The sequence below is a fragment of the Prionailurus bengalensis genome, chromosome B1, assembly GCF_016509475.1.
Source record: "Prionailurus bengalensis isolate Pbe53 chromosome B1, Fcat_Pben_1.1_paternal_pri, whole genome shotgun sequence".
NCBI classification, from domain to species: Eukaryota; Metazoa; Chordata; class Mammalia; order Carnivora; family Felidae; genus Prionailurus; species Prionailurus bengalensis.
In genome coordinates this window covers 16,881,955-16,909,006 of record NC_057344.1, presented here as the reverse complement: position 1 = coordinate 16,909,006, position 27,052 = coordinate 16,881,955, and the positions used below count along the sequence as shown (strand labels likewise).

At 38.8% G+C, this 27,052-nt stretch overlaps 1 protein-coding gene across 1 annotated transcript; it reads right to left on the bottom strand.

Moving 5' to 3' along the window:
• Positions 1 to 1,335: 1,335 nt before the first annotated feature.
• On the bottom strand, positions 1,336 to 26,809 carry TLR3 (toll like receptor 3). Its single transcript, XM_043559258.1, has 5 exons — positions 26,156 to 26,809; positions 9,812 to 10,263; positions 7,475 to 7,666; positions 3,100 to 4,952; positions 1,336 to 2,873 (listed from the first exon to the last, which is right to left on the bottom strand). Exons 2-5 carry the CDS (start codon positions 10,250 to 10,252, stop codon positions 2,645 to 2,647), a joined length of 2,715 nt encoding a protein of 904 aa, XP_043415193.1. The 5' UTR covers positions 10,253 to 10,263; positions 26,156 to 26,809; the 3' UTR covers positions 1,336 to 2,644.
• Between the last annotated feature and the right edge of the window lie 243 nt (positions 26,810 to 27,052).

Here is a 27,052-nt window from a genome sequence, read left to right as displayed (position 1 = left end):
AGCCCCTTCCTACCCGAACTCTTCTTGCGCCATTTTCTACAATGTAGCTCACATCCTGTGTGCCCCATCATGTTTGGCACAGGGCTAGGTTCACGTGGTTGCTCCATGAATACTCTTTTTCTAACAGCTTTATTGATATATAATTTACATACTATAAAATTCACCTGCTTTAAGTATATGATTCAATGACTGTTAGGAAAAACTTACATGGTTGTACAATCATTGACACAATCCATTTTTAGAACATTCTCCTCACCCCAAAAAGATCTCTTACACAACCTTTATTTACTTCCCCTTCCCATCCCTAGGTCTAGACAACCACTAGTCTGCTTTCTGCCTCTAGAGATTTCAAGAAATATTTTTTAAACTCTTGATTTACACATCGTGACCGTCACTCACTGTGGAGTCCCCTTTACAAATCACCAAAGGTAGACATCTGAATAATTAAGAGCTTGTTAAATAAATGACATTGAAAATCCCTCCTCCTCACTAACAAGGTGAGAGTATTCACTTCTTTTTTTTTTTTAATTTTTTTTCAACGTTTATTTATTTTTGGGACAGAGAGAGACAGAGCATGAACGGGAGAGGGGCAGAGAGAGAGGGAGACACAGAATCGGAAACAGGCTCCAGGCTCTGAGCCATCAGCCCAGAGCCCGACGCGGGGCTCGAACTCACAGACCTCGAGATCGTGACCTGGCTGAAGTGGGACGCTCAACCGACTGCGCCACCCAGGCGCCCTGAGTATTCACTTCTTATTACAATCAAAAAGGTGTCATTTTTAGGTAAAATCTAAACACCCGGATTTGTTTTAAACTCAATGTTGATTCAGCTGGAATTTGTTTTGAAAAACAGCAAGAAGGAGATGGAGTGAACAGATAACATGATGGTACCCTGAGAGCTTTCAAACACGTTACTTCACTTGTGGAAGTTAAACAGGTCAGACAAATATCCTTTTCTGCACTTCCCTTGTTTTGAACCCCAGGGATAAGGACTCCTCCAGAGAACAATTATAAAGGACAGCTTGCCGAAGGTTCAGGATGTTTCTTCCTGTGTAGGCCAAATACAAGTCAAGGCTTACACCGTTGATTAGCTTTACTTGTATTCAGTTCAAGGGTCATCCCTTGTGTATCTTCTTAAATATTAAGCAACTTTAAAAGATTACACTTGAACTCAATTTAAATTGTGGCCATTTGATCAACTATCTTATAAGCAAATAAGGGCATGAAAGCAAAATTACTTCCTGCCCTGCTTTTTGTAGACCAATGGAATATCCATTACTTAGAAATACTGGACTAACATTGGGACTATCGAGACATAAATAACATACAAAGCACGTCAGGAAAAACTGTGGCTGTGGGTTTTATTTTGCCATCATAAAAGTTTAATTTAATCTGTCTTTTCTTTCTTTCTTTTATTTTTATTTTACAATGCCAAAATAAAACGAGATTATTTCACGGGCGGAAAGCATGCCTTAGCAAAAACGCTATCGAACGAGCATCTCGTGTGCAAGGATGCTGTGTAACACGGAAGTGAAAATGAGTCCTCCACACATTCACATTGTTGAGAGACTGTAGACTCTTTCAGAACCGGCAGTACAGGGAGTATCACTTTTTCCAGGATTCTGTGGACTTAGCCCCGAGGATACAATACTATTTTAATCAAAGTTCCAAACTGTGACAGCTCAAATTCTCCCTAAATTTACCAAACCAGTGCTTCTAATATAGAAATTAACCCAGCTTTATGATATCAACACTCTCTTTATTTGAATACCAGAACTATAAAGGTTTTAAAACGCTATTCATGTCTATTGTCAATAGATTCTTTCCATTGTAAAAGCAAAAATAAAATTTTAAATAATAGTGTTTCTAGAGAAGGACTAATGTATACACAGCACACTATTTTATGACATGATGATACGTTTCACGTGAATGTATTATACCATGGTCATCATCGCTAATTATATAGGATTATTAAAGATTTTGTTCAACACCATAATTTTCAAGATCAGGAGTCAAAGAGTCCCAGTAGGACCAAATGATGCGACCAGGACCATGTTCTGAGTCTGTGGCCAAGAGAAAACAATATTTTACAACCACAAAGCTAATCTACTAATTAACCTTCAGGAAGCAAGCCTTTCTATAATACTTTTTTTGTTTCCTGTAATACTTTTAAGTAAGAGAATTGTTTCTTCTAACACCTACAGCAGAAACCCACGTATCAGGGAAATATAAGGACTTATTAAAATATGTATTTTAACTAAGTAATGAAAGTGAATTACAAACGTTTTCTGACCATGCGTCTGTAGGTTCAAATGGAATTTAACACTTACCAAAATCAACACTGAAGTGGGCACCACTAAAATAAAAGCTTTCTAACTGAAAAAAAAAAAATCCTGTGATGAAGCTTTTAAAAATTAGGATATATATTTTACTCTTTTATAGTCGAAATAGCATTGTACCCACTAAAACAATGATCTCTTATTTTCCTATGAGTGCATCCAAAAAAACTCCAAATATAATTATCAGAAACCTCTCTAAGTCTGAATAAACAGATATATATTATTTTCAAATAAAACCTAAATTTACTATGAAACTCGTTAAGTGGGGGAAAGTTACGCCTTTGTTAACTTAGTCTTTAAATAAATTTAATGTATTGAATTTCTGGATCCAAGCGCTACTTGCAATTTATGATGAAAGGCATTTACCCGTTCTTTCTGAACTGGCCAGTTCAAGATGCAGTGAGATTTAAACATCCCTCGTCGCAAACAGAGTGCATGGTTCAGTTTATAATCTGGAATGTCCTCAAGAAAGATCAATATAATGGAATCCAGATTCTGTTCCACAGCTTGCTGAACTGCCTGGTGCACCTTGAATCTGGTAAAAAAAAAATTATTATTAAAATAAATTATATATCAGCATCCGGTTTAGAACAGCCAAAAGCTCTAACATCCCCCCTACACTTGGTTTTATCTGTCACTAATAATCAAGTTATTTTTTTATTTTTAAAATTCTTTGAGTTGTCAATGATAATGTAAGTAATATTTGAAAGCTCAAGTGAAAAAAACAAGTACACATTTAAAATTTCACAATGTTCACCTACCTTTTACACAATGGATCTTTTAATAGATGCTGTGTTATAACGAAAATCGTTTTTCTGCTCCTTTTGATGCTATTAACAATTGATTCAAGTTCAAGGACACCTGCCTCAAAGTCCCTTTCTTCGAGACAAAATCTGAGAGTTTGATCTTTTTCTTCCATCGGAGAGAAGTTCTCCCAGACCCAATCCCTATCTTTATAGGCATGAATTATATATGCTGCATATTCAAACTGCTCTGGCTGTCTGTCTATTTCTTTGAAACCAAGAACGCGATGCACTGAAACATTCCAATAAAAAGATATCCTCCAGCCTTCGAAATGGATGAGCAATACGGTAAAGATGAAAATCAAAAGGATACTGGTATTTATTATGAAAAAGAGTTCAAAGGGGGCACTGTCTTTGCAGGCTGATATATCAAAAAGCATCACCGGGAAACCATGATATTGAGGTGGAGTATTACAGAGGTAATGGCTTGACAGGTCAGAGATGTTGGTATGGGTACTATTAATCCAATTAACAAACCAGGCAATACTTTCACAGGTACAATCAAATGGGTTAAAGCTCATATCTAAATTACTCAGGTTCCTGAAGGCTGGCCCAAAAACATCCTTCTCAACTGACGTTATGAGATTCTTCTGAAGGTTCAGTGACTTTAGAGATGCCTGATCATCAAAGACAGATAGCGGAAATATGTTCAAATTATTCAATCCTAAATCAATGCTCTTTAATTCAGATAAGCCCTTGAATACCTCTGCTGGGATCTCATCAAAGCCATTGGACTCTAAGTTAAGAATGTGGAGGTGAGGAAGACCCTTTAGAAAATAAACAGGACCACTAGGGTTTGCACGTTTCCATAGCCGTGCTAAGTTGTTGTGCTGCAATTCCAGAATTTCTAGTTTCTCAAGACCCTCCAACAGTTTATCATTTATGTTGGCTATATTGTTGTTGCTTAGATCCAGAATGACCAAGTTGCGAAGAGAATGAAAAGGTGAAGGAGAACTGTCCACATTTCTCAGGGCCACTCTGCGGAGCATCAGGCGTTGGAGGCTTGGAACCAGGGCAAAAGACCCGGGAGTCAGTTGTAGGTATTTGTTGTAGGAAAGGTAGATTTCAATGATATTTCCTAGACCTCTCCATTCTTGGCCTGTGAGCTCTTGCCCAATTTCATTAAGGCCAAGGTCGAGTACCTGAAGGTGGCCCAGACAAGAAAAAGCGCCACTCTCTATTTTTGCGATTTTGTTTTTGGTTAGGTTGAGCGTGACCAGAGGAGACTGAGCAAGTGACAAAAACGTTTCATTTGTTAAAGTTCGCAAGCTTGTGAAGGAGTCGGATAGACTCAAGTGTTTCAGCTTTATCAGTCCCGTGAACATATTGCTTTTTATACCCGGGAAGTTGTTGTCTCCCATGTTGAGATACTCCAAACATTTTAGCCACTGAAAGGAAAAATCATCGATCTTGGGACGCGAAGTAAGAGCAGTGCTTTGTTTGGTGAAAGATCGTCTCAAATCCAAGTATCTCACACTGAGAAGCCCATACAAGGAGTGAGAAAATAAGTGTTCTATATTATTATACCCCAGGAAGAAATATTCTAGACGTGGAAGCCAAACGAAGGAACCATTATCAATCACATTTAAGTTGTTGTGGGAAAGATCGAGCACGGTGAGATTTGTGTGCTGGAGCCCAACGAAAGTCATGGTGCTCGTTCTGTACAGCTGGGTGTTGCTCAGCGATAGATTCTGAATGCTTGTGTTCGACAGTTCTAAACAAAGCTGCTCTGTGAGGTTGGGGTTCAGTTGAGCATTGTTCAGAGAGAGGCCAAATAGTTTTCCAATCGCATGAAAACACCCTGGAGAGAACTAAAGGTGGGGGGAGAAAAAAGAGGTTAATAACCAAAACACGGTGGGGTCCGCATGACTCTAGAGAAGCTTAAACACAATTCTTTACTCCACCCCCTTCCCCCTTCCCCATCTTCTCTGGGTTTACTCTCCAACCCTCTACTGCACAGTTCCTTACTCTGTGCCTGCGACACCCACCTCCTGGGGCAGTCCCCCACCTTTCCTGGCCGCTGCTTACCTTCTGCCCAGCATTCAATGGCCTCCTTTTCAGGGGGCCCTCCCTGCCCTCCCAGTCTAGGTGAGGTCCCTAGTATTTTTACTTGATCACACTGAGTATGATCGTAATTAATAAACTCTTTGTAAGGTCACCACTGGGGCAGATGCTGTTTCTGTCTCGCTGACCACTGTTCTCAGTGAACACGTGGGGAATGAACGGGTGGATTTTATTACGCAACTGTGACGCGCACTTTCCCTTCTGTAGCTCTGAGTTCCAGCCTTCCTCTTGGTCTGTCCAGCCCGGGTTTTCTCCTGATGTTATTGCATGACAATGCCTCCAGCTCCCTTCTGCTCTGCCCCCACTCCCTCACCAGAAGCCTTGTCTGCTGTGGGATTCTGCCCCAGAACAAGAGGACAGGAGGCAAGGAGAGAAGGAATCCCGAGAGGGTCGGAGCCAGTCCTGGGTGGTTAAACACCAGGAGAGCAAAGAGGCTCTGATTCCTACTGTGTCATTTGTGAGCTGTTAGGGCTAATGGACGATAAGGCAAATTTGGTTGTAAGTAAAGTGAATTGGACTACAGAGCAGGAAATTGTTCAGTTCATTAGGGTGAACTTCCATGATAACATGTTGCAGTAATCAAAATTGAGTTTTTGAATAATTCTCAATGACACGGAGAATGCTCACGACGTGAGATGACTTTTTAATGGGAGGATACACTGTTGCCTATGGGAGGCAATACAGCACAGCTGTTAAGAGCATGGGCTCCGATCTAACACTGCCAGAGACCCAGTTCTGTCACCAAACTGTCGCATGTGAGACCTTGGACAAGTTCCTCAGCCCTGCTTCATCTCAATTTACCCTTGGGTAAAATGATGATACGAATCAATTGGTGACGGGACGCCTGCATGGCTCAGTCGGTCAAGTGTCCGACTCCTGATTTCGGCTCAGGTCGTCATCTCGTGATTCGTGAGATTGAGCCCCACATCCAGCTCTTAGCTGATAGTGTGGAGCTTACTTGGGATTCTTTCTCTCTCTCCCCTGCTCTCTCTCTCTCGAATAAATAAATAAACTTTCAAAAAAGAATAAGTTGGTTACAGGACTATATAAATATATGTATTTAATAAATATATATTTATATGTAAATAAATATATAGATATTATAAATAAGTTATAAAAATAATAAATTTAAATTTATGAATATATACAATAAATTATAAATATATATGCATATATATAAACTTATCATAGTGTCCAACATACGGTGTCTTTTGAATTTGTGCTCTGAATTTCAGTGGCTGTTGCTTTTTCTTATTATCACTTGGAGAAAAGCTAGAGATAAAAATACCCAACATTGGTTGTCTCTGGACTATGGGTTTTTGGATGATTTTTATCTCCCCCGTCATTACTTGCATATTTTGTAAGATTTCTACAATAAATGTTCTAAACAAAAAAAAATGCTGTTCAATAATTAGCATGAATATTACATGAAATGTTTGCTTGTTTATATTTTATCATCTCAGGACAAATATACAGTCTATTTTTATGTCTGTAAGTTGATACAGCTTTTAAAAATCTGACTTAGTTTACAATTTCCAATATTCTTATTCTCAGCCTGTATAGGAATAAAATACAAACATACTTGTATATGAAAGTAGGTACTGAAATGAATATCATGCATCTAAAGAGAAGGTTAATTAGGCATATTCCATTATAAGAAGTATATTCCATTATCAGAAGATTTTCATAATAATCTAATGCTACTTACCATTTATGGAGCACTTACGTGAGATACGGTGCTAAATTCTTTACCATACAGCCTATGAAGTAGTGTTATTATTATACTAACTTTACACCTGGGGAACTGGAGCGCAAAGAACTTGAATAATTTGCCTGATTACACAAGTATTAGGAGAGAAAGCCCAGACGGGGAGCCAGCTTGCCCAACTCTACAGCCTGTGCTCTTAACTATCATGCTGTTTTAATTCTTCCAGCGATTTTGTGCGATAAATAGTATTCCCACTTTACAAGTGAGGAAGCTAAGACCCAGAAAGGTTATGTAGGCTCCCCAAGGTTCTTAAAACTGGAACACGGATTTTAACCCACTTCTGTTAGACAGCGGAGCTCCAGCCCCCAATTGCTACCAGTGTTTCTTTTTGCGAGGAGGACATCAATGGCCCCAAGCAGTAAGTGTGAAGGACTTCTGGAAGGCATGGCAAACATTATTACCCCTTTCTCTAGGGATCTTTAGATTCTTACCCCTGTGACACAGTTAGGGATTGCCCACACTTAAAGGTACAACACGAAATCATTTTACCCGACTTCTTACCTCTTTAATTGGATTTGATGACAATTCTAATTTCTTCAAAGAAGAATTGCCAAGGAAATCCAGTTCTTCATGTCTCAGGATGTTAATTTTATTATTTGATAACAGGAGCTCTTGGAGATTTTCCAGTTGGAGCTGACTTCCTAATTTGGTAGATGACAAACCATTATGAGATAGATCTAATTTGATTAAATTCTGAGAGAGAAAAAAGATGCATACAAGTTAGAGTCTTGCCACCAAAAATAGTTCCTTTAAATGTACCTGAATCTTAGAAATAACAGCAAAAATGTCACCTCTCTATTATTCTATAGACAATTGACAGTAGAGGTAATGAAAAATTTTCGTGGTGATCAAAAATAACATTGTTATAAGGGTTTGTTTCTCACTTCAAGAATTATTTAAAATTTTTTTTTAATGTTTATTTATTTTTCGAGAGACAGAGACAGAATATGAGCAGGGGAGGGGCAGAGATAGAGAAGGAGACATAGAATCCGAAGCAGGCTCCAGGCTCCGAGCTGTCAGCACAGAACCCGACCCGGGGCCCAAACCCACGAACCATGAGATCGTGACGTGAGCCAAAGTCGGATGCCCAACCGACTGACCCACTCAGGCGCCCAAGAATCATTTTTTAAAAAGAATGATTTTATTTCTCTTACCAAAATAAAGGGATTTAAGCATATTTATTCATGATATAAGGAAGATTCATAATAAACATTTATTTATTATTTATAATAAGCATTTCCTTATGATGTAAGGAATATTCATGTGGCTTACTAAACATATAATGTCATGCATCAGCCTTGAAATGAAACAAAAATATGCTAAGTGAAATAAGTCATACAGAGAAAGACAGATACCGTATGTTTTCACTCTTATGTGGATCCTGAGAAACTTACCAGAAGGCCATGGGGGAGGGAAAAAAAAAAAAGGTTAGAGAGGGAGGGAGCCAAAACATGAGAGACTCTTAAAAACCGAGAACAAACTGAGGGTTGACGGGTCGTGGGAGGGAGGGGAGGGTGGGTGATGGGCATTGAGGAGGGCACCTGTTGGGATGAGCACTGGGTGTTGTATGGAAACCAATTTGACAATAAATTTCATATTTAAAAAATAATAAAAAATATAAATAAGTAAATAAACATTAAAATAAAAAAGAAATGAAACAAAAAAATGAAGAAATATTTTCTTTAAAAGTCCATGAAATCCTAAAAAAAGATTTTTACTTTGAGAAAGATAGATAGGTATGTTCATTTTGCATCATGGCGAGTATAGAATATTCATTTTTGTTTTGTTAGCGCTGTGGGACATTTTAACCACCCTGTGATATTTTTAACAGGTAAATTTCCACTCAGGTAAAAGGTAAGGAAAAGCTGATATATATTAGGGTAAAATCTTAGATGATGTGTATTCAAGAGAGCAAGACTTTTATTTATGTTTTCAACATGAAAGAACATTTTGCCAAAGATAATTCTAACCAGATTTTGAGGCCTTTGTGTCCAAAGCCATTTCGTCCACTGCAGGATCTAAAGAGGCATAAGAGAATTTCAGATCACTAGCAAGCAAGTCACTTTACAAATGTTTCTAAGCTTACTTGTTTGTACATTACTCTTGGCATATGAGGTCAAGGAAGGCCAAATTTTGTATAGGTCCATGTGATGAAGAATACAAAGAGTTTAAAAAAATGGCTTTGGTTCAAGAAAAGTACCTACTAAGTGTCTCAGATTCAGAGACACTCACATACATTTTCACAGATTTAATATTCAAGGCAAGTATTCAGGGGAAAAAAAAGGATGGCCATCAGTAAAGCAATAATATGAAGAGATTTCTAAATCAAGAGTAGGTAATTTTTAGTTGGACAATTTGCTTTATCATGTGTCAATTTGTTAACTTTATTTAAGTCTGAATTTGGACGTGTGTTGTTGTTGTTGTTGTTGTTGTTTTCAACACTTCAGGTACTATCAGCAGCATTGAGAGTTTATTTGCTGTGTTCCTAATGGGATATTCTTATTCTTCTCGGGTTATGACAGACCAGATTCTTCTCTGATCTCTACCTCTTGTATCTGAGTTGTATTTTTAATGGGAGGGAGCAAGAGAGGCAGAGTTCTTTAAACTTAAGACTGAAAGTGAAGTAAGATGCTATTTTCTCTTTTGAAAAGACTTCCAATATTAAATGGCCATATTTGTACATAAAGCTGCCCCTCTTCCCATTTGGGTAGATCAGATTTTTCATTCTTGACCTTGAAACTGAGATACGGAATCTCAAGATTCATGAGTGACTTGAAAACTTAACACGAGGCAACATATTTTTAATTTCTTATATGGAGGTGAACATTTCCATCCTACCTTCAGGTTTTGGAAGGGATCGTTTTCAATTTTCTGGATTGAATTGGACCTTAGATGGAGTTCCATCAAATTCACGCAGAAGATAAAAGTTCGCTCTGAAAGGTGAGAGAGTTCATTGTGTTCGAGGTTCAAAATTTCCAACAAGGGGAGTTTTTGGCACAATTCTGGCTCCAGTTTTGAGATGGAGTTAAATCCTCCATCCAAGGTAGTAAGTTGGCTATATCTTGTAAAGTTGTCAGGTGGTAATCTTCTGAGCTGGTTATGGGTGAGATTCAACACCGTTATGTTTGCTGGGAGGTCATCGGGCACTTGTGTCAACTTCAGATGACTGCAGTCAGCTGCTTCATGCCTAACAACACATTTGTTGGTAGAGGATGTACACAGTATCCAAAAGGGCAAAAGCCCCAAAAAGGAATAGATATAAGGCGAACTCTGGCTCATGATTCCCTCCTCTAAAAGAAACATAACAAAGTAGCAGACAACATTAATGACACAGGTTTTCATAGGCATTGGTATATTCCTTGTAAGATAGATAACCAAATGTGACTATGCGTGATCTTTTTATTCACAACTGGTATGATACACAAGTGTGTATTATACAAGTTGTACCTCCAATAGAAATAATTCAAGTAGCACAGAAAAGTAAAAAGTGGAACACACAAACTCGCTCCTCACTCTCCACCTCCGCCCCATCTTCAATGTTTCAAGGTAACCTCCTGACAGTTTCTATTTCTAATGTTCACGGTCACCTCCACAAACTCAAATAACACATTTGCGCTTGTGCTTCTGTTTCGTCAATACAGTGAGTAGTTTCTTCCCACCGTAAAGATACGGAACTTACACTATTCGATCAGTCTCCTCACAATTCTTCTTTAGTCACTTTTAATTTATTTAATCTATTGTTCTATTTATAAGTTTTATGACTATAGCTAAAACTCTGTCTTATTGATCAGACAACTTGAGACGTCCTCTCTTGATCCTCGGGATGTGATAGAGGAAATGTGCACCCCTGAATGTTCTACCCATTTCTTCCATATTTACGTTTCCTAAAACTGCCAACTACAGCCCTGGCTTGACACTGTAAAGATATAAAATGTTAGCATTTTTATCCTAAAACTATGGCGAGTCCAACATACTTGGTCCACATAAATTCAGAAAGTCTAAAGCCAATAAATATCATTTGCAATTTTACGATTATAGAAATAAGCATTCACTGCAGAATCAAGACAACGTAGAGAAACATAGTGATAAGGAGAAAAAAACCCTGGAATTACACTGCTGAGTTGTGTTCCTGTTTTCTGCTTGGTAGCCTCCGGCAAGTTAGCTCCTTTTTTTAGGACTTCATTCCCTCATCTTGTAAGTCTGGATAATTGAAGTCGCTCTTCCATAGCTTGTTACAACGATGAAATGAGATAAGCCTTACAGTAGGTGGCACACACCAGCGTTTGTTATTACTATTATTATTAATCGGTAAAATAATCCACGATTTATAAGTAGATAATTGCAACTATTCTCTACTTTGTAAACGTTTTACTTCATAAGGAAAATCTATACAAGACAGAAGCCAATTATATCATGAGACGATCACAGCTAACTATTAACCAGAAGAGGGGGCCAAGCGTGCAAAATCATTGAAATTCAAGGAAATTCATGGTGGCTAGAAGGATGTGAGAAGCTCCTTATTAACCCAGCCTTGGGTTAGATGGAGAGCCACAGTGCAGACTCTAGGGCTGTTCTCACAGGCTGGGAATCAACTAGTATCTTCCCTGAACAACTACAACTGATCTTCATTTGAGGAGGCTCAATTCCTCTAAACCTGTTCTGGTTTTCAATTTCATTTTATTTCTTTATTTTTAAATGTTTATTTATTTATTTGAAGGCAGAGAGAGAGAGAGAGAGAGAGAGAGAGAGAGAGAGAGAGAGAATGCATGCAGGTGCAGGAAGGGCAGACAGAGAGGGAGAGAGAGAAAATCCCAAGCAGGTTCTGCACTGTCAGCATGGAACCTGATGCGGGGCTCAATTTCACAAACTGTGAGATCGTGAACCGAGCCAAAATCAAGAGTTGGACACTTAACCAACTGAACCACCCAGGGGCCCCTTCAATTTCATGTTCAGAGCAGAAAGAAAGTCCCGGGTTATGAGGCATCCATGGATCACTTTACCCTACTAGTTGGTCTAAAGAATCAAAGTTAACAAATTTAAGCATTTGCTAACATACCATTCACAAAACAGAAAGGCCTTTAAAAGTTTTAATGGGGTTTTAGGGGAGAAGATGGTGGAGTGGTAGGAGGCCCCTATGCTTGCCGCATTCCTTGAACATGCCTGGATAAACATCAAATCATTCTCAACACCCAAGAAAGCAATATAAGGGTGAGAGAATAAATTGCACAACTAGAGAGAGGGACAAGAGGCGACATCGCGGTAGGTAGGAAGGTGATATGTGCTTTGGGGAAGAAAAGGATCATAGGTGCTGTGGAAGGGAGGGAGCCCTGATCCCAGACAGAGAGGAGAGAGAGAGAGAGTGAGAGTGCACAGGGGATCACACAAGAAAAACACTTTCCCAAAACCATTGACTGAGAAAATGAGTGGGGCTGATTGCTGTGAGTTTTTACAACCAGCAGAGCTCAAAGACTGGACTTTTAGAAGTCAGTGCCATGGCAGGTGTGGAGCCCAGTGGGTGCAATGATGCTCTGTGGTAGGCAGAGAGCTTGGAGTGGACAGCACTATCTGAGGATTCCTTGGGACACACTGGGAGAGATATTTACCCCTTCTTCGGGTGCATTTGGGAGAGGCGGCATTGCCTCTTAGGGGACAAAAGAGCCAGTGGGCACCATTGTGCTGCCCTGTTCCTTAGCAAAGAAACAGAGGCAGTTCACCTGAGGGCAGCTGACCTGGATGCCAGCTTTTTGCAGCACTTTACTCTTAAACTCTAAGCTCCTGGGTGTTGGTACAGCTGCCCTTCTGGGGCAAACCAGCACCAGACCCACTGTGAAAGTGGAACTCTCCCCCAGAGCACCAGCATGAGTCTGCATTACACTGGGTCCCTAAAGTTTGGAGTTTTGAAACTCAGCCGTCCTGCCTGAAGTAAAACCCACTGGCTGGGTGGGCACACAGGCCAGACACAGACAGAGTGAAGGCAGGGACCTGAGGTATGCTTGGTACACACAAAGGGAGATTGTTAGCTCTTCTGTGAGGGCTTCATGGACAGCAGCAGACACAAACTCCCCTTCTCAGGGACAAGGGGGAGGGTTGGCACCAATTTTTCCCCTGCCCATCAGCACACATTGACTTCAGGGAGCAGAACAGTGCTGACAGTGGAGGCCTGAGCCACTTACACCAAGTCCCAACCCCTGTGTTCTTCAGGTACATCTTTACCTGGGCAAATGTGACTAAGAACCAGAGCAGCAGGCCCCTACCCCAGAAGGCCAGCACAAACCCTCGCATGTACCAAGTCTACTGACCATAGAGTGCAGCAAAGCTTCAGCTCCAGTGGAAATAGGATCAGACCTCTTTTAACAGGCAGACAAGAGCACACCTAGCTAAAACAAGCCACACTCTGGCTAAGGTCCATACAATTCCCACTGTAGGCAAGGAGAAACTCTGCAGAGGGCTGACCTGAGGGTAAGAGCAGTCAAAACAGAGCATCAGAGTGCACACAGCAAACCCCAGAAACACTTCCTGAAGTTCTAGGTCTTGAGCACTATATGGCCTCTTCTTAATAAAGCCATTACTCTCAGGAACATGAAACATATCCAGCTTTCCTAACACAGAAGAAGACAGAGACCTAGAAACAAAATGCCAAGATGGAGGAATTCATCCCAAAAGAAAGAACAAGAAAAGGTCACAGCCAGGGATCTAATTAAAAGAGATACAAACAATATGCTGGATCCAGAATTTAAAACAACAATAAAAAGGATACTAGCTGGCCTTGAGAAAAGCATAACAGACACCAGGAAGTCTCTTACTGCAGAGATAAAGAATCTAAAAAACTGGTCAGGCCAAAATAAAAACTGCTATAACCAAGAGGTGAAACTGACTAGATGTAATGACCACAATCATGGAAGAAGCAGAGGAATGAATAGTGATATAGAAGACAAAATTATGGAAAATAATAAAGCTGAAAAGAAGAGGGAAATAAAAATATTGGATCACAAATGTAAACTTAGGGAACTCAGCAACTCCATAAAACATAATAACATTCATATCATAGGAGTCCCGGGAGAAGAGAGGGAAAAGGGGATATAAAGTTTATTTGAGCAAATTATAGATGAAAACGTCCTTAATCTGTGGATGGAAACAGACATCCAAACCCAGGAGACAAAGAAAACTCCCATCAAAATCAACAAAACCAGGCCAACACAAGGACAGATCATAGTAAAATTTGCAAAATACATAGATAAGGAAAAAAATACTAAAAGCAGCCTGGGAAAAGATGTCCCTAACTTACAAGGGAAGACAAATAAGGTTAGCAGCAGACTTATCCACGGAAACCTGGCAGGCCAGAAGGGAGTGGCAGGATATATTCAATGTGCTGACTGGGACAACATGCAGCCATGAAACTTTATCCAGCAATGCTGTCATTCAGAATGGGAGGGGAGATAAAGAGCTTCACAGACAAACACAAACTAAAGAAGTTCATGACCACGAAACTAACCTTGCAAGAAATATTACTGGGGACTCTTTGAGTGGGAAAAGAACACCAAAAGCAACAAAGGCTAGAAATGAACAAAGAAAATCTCCAGAAACAATGACTTAACAGGTAATACAATGGCACTAAATTCATATCTATCAATAATCACTCTGAATGTAAATGGACTAAATGCTCCAATCAAAATACATAGGGTATCAGAATGGATTAAAAAAACAAAAACAAAAACAAGACCCATCTACATGCTACCTACAAGGAACTCATTTTATTTTATTTTTTTTTTTAATTTTTTTTTCAACGTTTATTTATTTTTGGGACAGAGAGAGACAGAGCATGAACGGGGGAGGGGCAGAGAGAGAGGGAGACACAGAATCGGAAACAGACTCCAGGCTCTGAGCTATCAGCCCAGAGCCTGACGCGGGGCTCGAACTCCCGGACCGCGAGATCGTGACCTGGCTGAAGTCGGACGCTCAACCGACTGCGCCACCCAGGCGCCCCCAAGGGACTCATTTTAGACCTAAAGACACAGGATGAAAGTAAGGGGATGGAAAACCATCTATCATGCTAATGAATGTCAAAAGAAAGCTGAAGTAGCCATACTCGTATCAGACAAACTAGATTTTTAAATAAAAGACTGTAACAAGAGAGGAAGAAAGGCACTATATCATAATAAAGGGGACTATCCAAAAAACAGATAATCCAGTGAAGAAATGGGTAGAAGACATGAATAGATACTTTTCTAAAGAAGACATCCAGATGGCCAACAGGCACATGAAAAGATGCTCAACGTCACTCCTCATCAGGGAAATACAAATCAAAACCACACTCAGATATCACCTCACGCCAGTCAGAGTGGCCAAAATGAACAAATCAGGAGACTATAGATGCTGGAGAGGATGTGGAGAAACGGGAATCCTCTTGCACTGTTGGTGGGAATGCATACTCATGAACCCTCTCTGGAAGAAAGTGTGGAGGTTCCTCAAAAAATTAAAAATAGATCTACCCTATGGCCCAGCAATAGCACTGCTAGGAATTTACCCAAGGGATACAGGAGTGCTGATACATAGGGGCACTTGTACCCCAATGTTTATAGCAGCACTTTCAACAAGAGCCAAATTATGGAAAGTGCCTAAATGTCCATCAACTGACGAATGGATAAAGAAGATGTGGTTTATATATCCAATGGAATACTACTTGGCAATGAGAAAGAATGAAATCTGGCATTTTCAGCAACATGGATGGAACTGGAGACTATTATGCTAAGTGAAATAAGTCAGGCAGAGAAAGATACCGTATGTTTTCACTCATGTGTGGATCCTGAGAAACTTAACAGAAGACCACAGGGCAGAGAAAGTGGGGGGGGGGGGGGTGGGGAGTTACAGAGAGGGAAGGAGGCAAACCATAAGAGCCTCTTAAATACTGAGAACAAACAGGGTTGATGGGGGATGGGGGTGAGGGAAAGTGGGTGATGGGCACCGAGGAGCGCACCTGTTGGGATAAGCAATGGGTGTTGTATGGAAACCAATGTGACAATAAATTATATATATAAAAATAAATAAATAAAAATAGGCATCTCGTCACTGGCCTGAAAAAATAAATAAATAAATAAATAAATAAATAAATAAATAAATAAATAAATAAAGGGATTATCTAACAAGAAGATCTAACGGTTGTAAATATTTATGCTCCCAAATTGGAAGAAACAAAATATTAAATCAATTAATAGCAAACATAAAGAAACCCTTTGATAATAATATAATAATAGTAGGGGACTTTAACACCCCACTTACATTAATAGATCATCCAGAAAAAAAAAAACAAGAAGGAAACAATGGCTTTGAATGACGCATTGGACCACATGGATTTAACGGATAAATTCAGAGCATTTTATCCTAAAGCAGCAGAATACATCTTCTTTATAAGTGCACATGGGACGTTCTCCAGAATAGATCACATCCTGGGTCACAAATAAGACCTCAACAAATACAAAATGACTGAAGTTATACCATGCATATTTTCTGACCATACACTACAAAACTTGAAGTCAACCACAGGAAAAAATTTGGGAAGACCACAAATACTTGGATGTTAAAGAACATTCTATTAAAGAATGAGTGAGAGGGGCATCTGGGTGGCTCAGTTGGTTAAGTGTCTGACTTCAACTCAGGTCATGATCTCACAGTGTGTGAGTTCAAGCTTCGCATTGGGCTCTTCTGACAGCTCAGAGCCTGGAGCTTGCTTCGGATTCCGTATCTCCCTCTCTCGCTTCCCCTCCCTACTCATGCTCTCTGTCTCAAAAATAAACAAACATTTAAAAAAAATTTTAAAAAAAGAATGAACAGTTAACCAGGAAACTAAAGAATAAATTTTTAAAAATAACATGGAAACAAATGAAAATGAAAACACAATGGTCCAAAACCTTTGGGATGCAGCAAAAATTGTCCTAACAGGGAAGTATATGCAATATAGGACTACCTCAAGAGGCCAGAAAGCTCTCAAACACACAACCTAACCTTATACATGAATAAGCTAGAAAAAGAACAACAAACAAAGCCTAAAGCCAGTGAAGAAGGGAAATAATAAAGATTAGAGCAGAAATAAATGATACAGAAACTAAAAAACAATACAACAGATCAATGAAAACTGGAGCCTGGTTCTGTGAACAAATTAATAAAACTGATAAACCCATCCCTACCAAACTTATCAAAAAGAAAAGAGAAAGCATTCAAATAAGTAAAATCATGAATGGGTGAGGGAAGATCAGAACTAACACCCAAAGAAATACGAACAATCATAAGAGGATATTATGTAAAGCTGAATGCCAACAAATTAGGCAATCTGGAAGAAAAGGATAAATTCCTAGAAACATATAAACTACCAAAGCTGCAACAGGAAGAAATGGAAAATTTGAAAAGACTGATAACTAGCAAAGAATCTGTATCAGTATTAAAAATATCTCCTAACAAAAGTCCAGGGCCAGATGGCCTCTCAGGGGAATTACACCAAACATTTAAAGAAGAGTTAATACCTATTCTTCTCAAACTGTTCTAAAAAATAGAAATGGAAGGAAAACTTCCAAACTCATTCTACAAGGCCAGCATTACCTTGATTCCAAAACCAGACAAAGACCCCAGTAAAGAGGAGAATTACACGCCATACCCCTGATGAACATGGATACGAAAATTCTCAACAAAACATGAGCAAATCAAATCCAACAGTATGTTAAAAGAATCATTCACCACAATCAAGTGAGATTTATTCCTGGGCTACAAAAGTGGCTCAATATTTGCAAATCAGTCAATGTTCTACACCACATTAATAAAAGAAACAATGAAAACCATATGGTCATTTCAATCGATACAGAAAAAGCATTAGACAAAGTATAGTGTCCATTCTTGGTAAAAACCTTCAACAAAGTAGGGATAGAGTGATCATACCGCAACATCACACAGTCCATATATGAGAATCCCACAGCTAATATAATCCTCAATGGGGAAAAACAGAACTTTTCCTCTATAGTCAGGAGTAAGACAGGGATATCCACTCTCACCGCTGTTATCGAATATAGTACTGGAAGTCCTAGCCTCAGCAATCAGACAACAAAAAGAAAGAAAAGGCATCCAAATTGGCAAGGAAGAAGCCAAATTTTCACTATTTGCAGACAACATGGTTCTCTATGTAGAAAACCAGAAAGATTCCATCAAAAAAAATTGCTTGAACTGATACACAAATTCAGTTAAGTTGTAGGTTACAAAATCAATGTACAGAAATCTGTTGCATTTCTATACGCCAATAATGAAGCAGCAGAAAGAGAAATGAAGGAATAAATCCCATTTACAATTGCACCCAAAATAACAAGATACCTAGGAATAAACCTAACCAAAGAGGTAAAAGATCTGTATTCTGTGAACTATAAAAAACTGATGAAAGAAATCGAAGGTTACCCAAAGAAATGGTAAACATTCCATGCTCATGGATTAGAAGAACAAATATTGTTAAAATCTCTCTACTACCCAAGGCAAACTATACATTTAATCCCTATCAAAATACCACCCACATTTTTCACAGAGCTGGAATAAAAAATCCTAAAATTTGTATGGAACCACAAAAGATACTGAATAGACAAAACAATCTTGAAAAAGAAAAGCGAAGCTGGGGGCATCACAATTCCAGACTTCAAGCTATATTACAAAGCTGTAGTCATCAAGATAGTATTGGTACTATCACAAAAACAGACACATTGGTCGATGGAACAGAACAGAAAACCCAGAAATGGGCCCACAGCTATATGGCCAATTAATCTTCAACAAAGCAGGAAAGAATATCCAATGGGAAAAAGACAGTTCTCTTCAAGAAACAGTGTTGGGAAAACTGGACAGAAACAGGCAGAGGAATGAAACTGGACCACTTTCGTATATCATACACAAAAATAAATTCAAAATGGATGAAATAGGAAATCAACAAAATCATAAAGGAGAACACAGGCATCAACGTATCTGACAGTGGTTGTGGCAATCTCCTACTAGACACATCTTCTGAGGCAAGGGAAAGAAAAGCAAGCATGAATTATTGGGACTTCGTCAAGATAAAAATCTTCAAAGTAAAGGAAACCATCAACAAAATGAAAAGGCAACATTCAGAATGGGAGAAGATATTTAGAAATTACATATCTTATAAAGGGTTAGCATCCAGAATCTATAAAGAACTTATCAAACTCAACATCAAAAAAACAAATCATCTAGTTAAGAAATGGGCAGAAAACATGAACAGACACTTTTCCAAAGACATCCAGATGGCTAACAGACATATGGAAAGATGTTCAACATCACTCATCCATAGGGAAATGCAAATCAAAACCAGGATGAGATACCACCTCACACCTGTCAGAATGGCTAAAATTAACAACACAGGGAACAACAGGTGTTGGTGAGGATGTGGAGAAAGGGGAACCCACTTACATTGTTGGTAGGAATGCAAACTGGTGCAGCCACTCTGGAAAACAGTATGCAGGTTCCTCAAAAAGTAAAAAATAGAACTATCTATGACCCAGCAATTGCACTACTAGGTTATTTACCCAAAGAATACAAAAATACTGATTTGAAGGGGCACATACACCTCGATGTCTATAGCAGCATTAGCAACAAAACCAAAGTATGGAAAGTGTCCATCAACTGATGAATGGATAAAGAAGTGATATATTTTTGTGTGTGTGTATGTGTGTGTGTGTGTATATATACACACGTACACACACACACATACATACAGATACATACACACACAATGGAATATTACTCAGCCATCAAAAAGAACAAAATCTTGCAATTTGCAATGACATGGATGGAGCTAAATTGTATCATGCTAAGTGAAATAAGTCAGTCAGAGAAAGACAAATACCATATGACTTCACTCATATATGGAATTTAAGAAATAAAAAGATGAACATAGGGGAAAGAAAAAAAAGAGAGAGGGGAGCAAACCATAAGAGTGACTCTTAACTGTAGAGAATAAACTGAGGGTTGCTGGAGGGGAGGTGGGCAGGGAGGTGGGCTAAATCAGTGGGTATTAAGGACAGCACTTGTGATGAGCACTGGGTGTGATATGTAAGGGAGGAATCACTAAATTCTACTACTGAAACTAATATTATACTATCTATTAACTAACCAGAATTTAAATAAAAACTTGAAACAAAAAAAAATAACTTAAAAGTTTTAATAAAAATATTTTATATGCTGTATCAAAATTACTTAGGAAACACTGCATAAAATATTTTGATTTTTTATCTAAAACTTTTGTAAGTCTTATAAATGACATGTAATCATGTTTGATATTTTAAATGGGTGATTTGAGAATACTTTAGTAACAATCACAGCTGTAGACATAGAGGTGAAAGGCAGTAAGATTTTCATTTACGGAATCTTTGCCTAAATAGAGTTTTTAAGGAACTAAAATTGCTGATGAATAAAACATGGATGCAGTTGAGCACAATGAGGTGAATGCAGAAGAATCTTTGAGGCAACATGAAATCTTCTACCGTCTACTAAATCAGTTCTTCAGAGTTATGCTTTGTAGAGTTGCTGTTTATTTGGATTGTTACTTTCTTGAAGTTTCTAATTTCCGCCATTTTATTCTTGTTGAAAGAAGAACTATATATGATTTCATCTCTATAATACTAAGATCATTTAGCTTCTTAATCATACTCTTGGTTAAATGGCCAGTTTGGAGGCATATGTCGAACACCTGCTCTTTGGTTATCACTGTAGAATCATTCCGCCATGTTCCTGGGTTAATGCCACTATCTTACGGATTTCAGCATCTTCTTTCTTGAAATATTCTTGTTCTGACTAGAGTCTCTCCTTGAGTGGCTCTTCCCCCTCTTTCCCCAGAATATTTATCAGGGGCTATCATTCAAGTTCTTGAACATCTGTTTTTGTTCTTTTGTCATATGATTTTGACATGTAGGCTATTTGAGGTTCGAAATACTTTTAATGAAGAATCATGAAGGCATTACCCACTGTCCTCTAGTATGCATTGTTCCTAAAAAGAAATCATGCCCATATGGTTTCCTTTCCTTTCTATGAAAGGCACTTTTAGGGGCGCCTGGGTGGCTCAGTTGGCTAAGCGTCCGACTTCGGCTCAGGTCACGATCTCACAGCCCGTGAGTTCGAGCCCCGCGTCAGGCTCTGGGCTGATGGCTCAGAGCCTGGAGCCTGCTTCCGATTCTGTGTCTCCCTCTCTCTCTGCCCTTCCCCCGTTCATGCTCTGTCTCTCTGTGTCTCAAAAATAAATAAACGTGAAAGGCACTTTTATCTTACTCCTCTTTTTCTTTTTGGAAGTATCTTTTCTTTCTTCTTGGTAATGGAAAATTTCACAGGCACATTTCATGCTAAATCCTGCCTCTAAAATGTACCTGTACACTCTAAGTCATTTTCAATCTGAAGACTTATGTCTACGTTTTCAGATTTCTTTTTTCTATTCTTACTTGGGATATTTCCACTTCTCCTTTCCCTGTTTTCTCTCCTTTGGAACCACTTTTAGGTAGACATGGGTCCTTGTACGTGATCATCTTTGTATTTAAATTTATATTCCACCTTTTTATCTCTTTAGTCTATACTTCCAGATAGAAGCTCTGCTTTTTGCATCAGGATTTGTATTCTATATACTTTTTTAATTTTATCAATTATATTTTAAATGCATACAGAAGAGTACACAGATCGTGAATGTACAGCTTGTTGAATTTTCACATGTCAGTGCATTCACCACTCCGATCACCCCTCTGCTCAGGAAACACAGCACTATGAGCCCCTCAGAAATCTCCCTCATGCTCCCGCCCAGCCACCACCTCCTCCTTCCCAAAGACAAGTACTTCACGATTTCATACACAAAAAAGATTCAGTTGACTTGCTTTTGTATCACATGTTAGTGGAATTGCGCATCATGTATCATTTTATGTCTTTTTTTTTTTTTTTTTTACTCCATAGGAGATCTGCATCTTGTCCTATAGCAGCATTTGCTAACTTCCATTCATAAAGAACATGGCTGTCTCACAGCTAAGTTCTTCCAGCATTTCTAACGAAAAATCCTAAACGAGAGCACAATTCACAGAATTTTAGTGGCCACTCTTGTATTACCATATATCTACCCATCTACCCATCATCAGTTCACTTCAACATCAATACCTCTCCCTCTAAAGAGTATGCATTGCCGCCTTCAACTCAGGATTTGTTAATAGTTTTTCTTCTGGATAAAATTTGCATACGATGAAGTGCACAAATCTTTAGTGCACATTCTCCAATTTCTGACACACGTATACGCCTGTGCAACCCAAACCCTAAAGAGTCTCCCCTCCCTTTCCCAATTGATGGCAATCCTCACCTCCCAGAGTCCATCACAGCTCTGACTGTTTTCTACGGTGATGTTGTATGATTTATAGCCTCCTATAGATGGGATCATAGTCAGTCTTTACTTAAACAATGCTTCTTTTACTCAGATGGTATTTTTGAAGTTCATCCATGTTGCACGTGGTGGGAGTTTTGTTTTGTAAATTTTTGTTTTCATCGAATGAGATTCCACTGTATGACTATATCATATTTTGTCCATGCCCATATTATTAGGCACATGGATTGTGTGCAGTTTTTCACTATAGTAGAATGAAGTTACCAGGAACATCTCTGGACATGTTTTTATGGACATACATACTTGATTTCCTTGAGGTAATTACCTATGATTGGAATTATTGGGTATTTAAAAGAAACTGTCAGATCTTTTAGCAAAGTTTGTACCATTTTATACTCCCACCAACACCTTTACCAACCATTGGTGCCATTCTCTTATTTTTCAGTCATTCTGGTGAGTGTGTAGTAATTTCTCATTATGGTTTTAATTTGCATCGCCTGACTGACTGGTATCTAACAATTTTTTAGGTGCTTATTGTCCATTTGTATATCTTCCCTCGTATACTCAAAGATTTCACTCATTTTTTTAATTAGGTTGTTTCTTATTTATTACTGCATTATAGGACCTTTTTATACACATAGATATCAACCCACTGTCAGATTTATATTTTGTGAATGTTTTCTCCCATTTTGTGGGTCACCTGCTCATTTTCTTAGTGAATGATATCTTGATAGTTATGATAAAGCCTAATTTATCAGTTTTTTAATGACTGCTTTCTGAGTCCTGTCTGAGAAAATTTGCTTCCTCCCGAGTCATTATTATTATTTTTAAAGATGAATGGTTTTAGGCGTCAGGTAAGGGTCTCTGATCGCTCTTTAATAAACTTTTGTGTCTGATGGGAAGGAAGAGTCTAGGTTCATTTTTTTTTTCAGTTGGACATCCAGTTTGTCAGGCTTTTTTTTTTTTTTTTTTAAATATTTCCCTTTTCCCACTGGCTTGCTTCGGCACCTTTCTTAAAAACCAAATAAGTGTGGGCGGGTTTAAGCGTGGTCTATATCTGGGCTCTCTACTCTCTGACGCTGAATATTTGTTGATTCTTATGCCAACACCACACTGTTTCGATTATTGTAAGGTTTTATTGCAAACCTTGAAGTCAGAAGTGTAAATCCTCCCGTTTGATATTCTCTTCCTAGATTGCTTTTTCCATGCCGTGGTTGATGGGAATTATCTGAAATAATTGTACTTATTTTTTAGTTAATTATTCCAGCTGACTAGAATGTAAGGCTATAATAGCAGAGGACATGGTTGTTTTTACTCTGTACTGCTTTGCTGTGTCTAGAAAAATGACAGGAACATAGCAAATACTGAATAAATAGATGTTGAACGGATAGCTTCCCATGGGCAGTTAATCAGCCAAGAAAACCTCCTTTATCTCCATAAACAGCCACAACTTTATTTCGGTAGGACACGTACCTAATGTGGTATTCTCTGGTATGGTCATTTACCCAGTTTCATTTTCAGATATTTAAAAAAACCCAAATACATCTTCAATGTATGGAGACGGATCAACAAAAAAAGCTATTTAAATAATTTAGGTTTTCCATGGGATCTAAAAGTCATGTCACGAGAAGAATTTCAGATAAGTTTTAGAGAATAAAATCATTTTAGATGATTAACTGCAGGAAAACAGAACTAACGTATTTATAATTGTTCTGATAGGCTTTTAAAAATAGTGGTTTTATTTTTATTTTAATCTAGTCCTCAGAAACAGAAAAAAATCAGCTTCTATTAATTATGTCGTGGCCTTTATAATACTGGCACTTTCTAATACAGTATTGTTACAGCTACACACAATTTTTATATTTATAGGCTACGAGGAATACTGCAGCCCAGGCCGGCCCCTTACCAAATTGCTCTGGTACATGAAGAATGTGGGGTTGGGAATGATACATCCTGGAAATCAGGGACTAACTCCCCATACCCCACATCTCTGGGGTTCTCCCAAACCTCCTTCCCTGTACCATAAGCACTTCTACCTATATTTACCAACACACACGCATACAGTCCCTGCAGTATACTCTCTCTTTGTCTGGGTGACATTTATCTCTTCTGGAAGGGATGTAGATAGACATCAGAATTACTGAAAAGGACTAATCCCTTTACGAAGAAGATCCCCGAAGGACTGAAAGACATTCCCAGATCTGAAAATACATCTGTCACATGGAAAAAGACTCACCAAATGATAGGCAGGAAGAGTGAAAAAGGAAAATCCACAGAGAGAATCTCAGACAACTTCAGAAACAAGAAAAACAATCTTAAAACCTCCAAAGGAGGGGTGCCTGGGTGGCTGAGTCGGTTAGGCGTCCGACTTCAGTTCAGGTCATGGTCTCCTGGTCTGTGGGTTCGAGCCCCAGGTCAGGCTCTGTGCTGACAGCTCGGAGCCTGGAGCCTGCTTCAGATTCTGTGTCTCCCCCTCTCTCTGCCCCTCCCCTGCTCACGCTCTTTCTCTGTCTCTCAATAATAAATAAACATTAAGAAAAAATTAAAAAAAAAAAACCTTCAAAGGAGAACATACGATCAATTACTTTCAAAAGAAAAAGATCCTGATAGAAAACTTTTCATTAGCAACATCAGCCACCAGAAAACAATAGTGATAAGCTTTCAAAATAATCAAGGGAAATACCTTTGAACTGACAATTTCACTTCCAGCCAAACAACTCGAGATAAGGGGGAAAGCTATTTTGAGATATGCAACGATTCTGTAAGTTTATGCCTGTGCAACTTATATTGAAAAAGTTACTCTGGGGTTTGCTTCAGTAAAACAAACTGAAATACAGTTAGAGGATGAGACCCCAGTGAAAAACAAATTGCTACTGAGTGAGACGTAACAGAAGCCAAGAAAGCTAAAAAGAGGAAAAACAGGCACTCAGCGGGCCTAGCAACTTTACAAAGGTCTTTCAGGATGCACAGAATTATATGCCTCCTTCCAAGTGAGAGACAATATTGCAGCATGATTAAGGCGCGGAATCGGCAGCCGGGCTACTTAGAGCTAACCGCTGTTTAGTTTGGCTTTTACGGCTTGGTTTGTAAACCTCACGGTATTTTTTTTCTGAATGTGTATACAGATACAACTAAATGCAGACACACGCACCAACTCCCGATCTACTGTGAAATTAGGAGGCAACTTCCCGAAACCAGGACTGCCCAAGGCTGACTCGAATTTCATCTGACTCACCTGCATTTCCTAGTGTCAATTTCTGACCTACCTATCCCCCGAAACGCCTTTCTACTTTCTCACCTTCTGCCACTTTCCTTTACGAGGTCAAAGAAAGCCACTTTCGTACTGCTAACGAACACCTGAAGTGTGTTCTCCTTTGCAAGCGTATTATCAGAAAGTGCCAGCTCCTGTCTCTTCTCCGGCCAAGAAGACTCAGAAAAGGAGAAAGCCCATTCGAGGTCACAGGGCTCTGTAACTTTAACACAAAGATCAGATTTTTTTTCAAAGACGGTTGCAAAATGAGTTCCATAGCTTTTCTAATGTGCTTTTCCACATTTTACAGAACTCCGCAAAGGAAAGGAAATTAATGACTGCATAAAATGTTTTATAATGTTAATTATAAAGTCTTGCTATTACGTGTATTCGGAGTTAGGATACACTTCTCCCACACCTCTATCATCCCTTTTCTCCCATTCTCCTTGTTGATTCTGGCCAGATCAAAGACCAAAGAATGCTAAAACCAGTGGGCATTCCAGATCTGCCCAACATGAGAGATTCTATCCCAGTAAGAATTTTAAAGTAATACCTTCATGTACTCTGATAACAGCTGACTGTTCCTTTTTTTCATTCGTCCAAATTCAGTCGTTTTCACCAGGGAAGCATGTTAGATTTCCTGCTGCAATCGTGAAAGTGAAACTAAAAAAAAAAAAAAAAAAAAAAAAAGCAAGCTTCTTATACTTTGTGGATTCTAAGAAGGCCAGGAGGAAAAAAGCACATTATCAGCAAGAGAAATTTTAAACTGCTTCTTAAAAGTGTCTTGCTTTTCTTCTTCAGGTATAGTTCCTTAGGTTTCACTCAAAGAGTCACAGATTTAGCAACCGAGAAGTTGAAAAAGCAGGACCTCCCTACTCGGTGTGGGCAGGGCTAGTACTCTAGAGGTTAACAGATCCCTGAGAGTGAATTCCTCTCTCTCTTTTTTTTTTTCCCCCAAAACCTGATGCAAAACTGTCGTCAGAATCTAGTAGAGTGCGGTCAGAGTGACAGAAAAAACCACAATCCCTAATCAAAGCTAAGTAATTTCACTTCTCTTATCTTCTTAGCAAGCCTGGAAGATAAGTAATGCAGAAATTAACATCTTGGTCAGAGAAGACACCTAGTTTACAGCAGAACTGCCGGCTGTGGTAAAGCCGAAGGCCAGTCCTAACACATGCTGCTGCAGTTTCTAGAGTCAGAGCCTATTAGGGAGCACACAGATGTGCTCAGAGAAGTCCAGATTCACCAGTTAACTCTCAGTCAACTTCACTGACTCCCGGTTGTTGAATGTGCTTGTCAGAAAAAGAATGTATTTTTCACTATTGATGTAATATGATACAATATTATTACTACGTTTTTATATAATAAAACACTTAGAAGGAACGGTAGAGATCACCTAATTCAATCCCCTTGTTGGAGACATCAGGCAACCTAGCCAGGTGAGGGATAT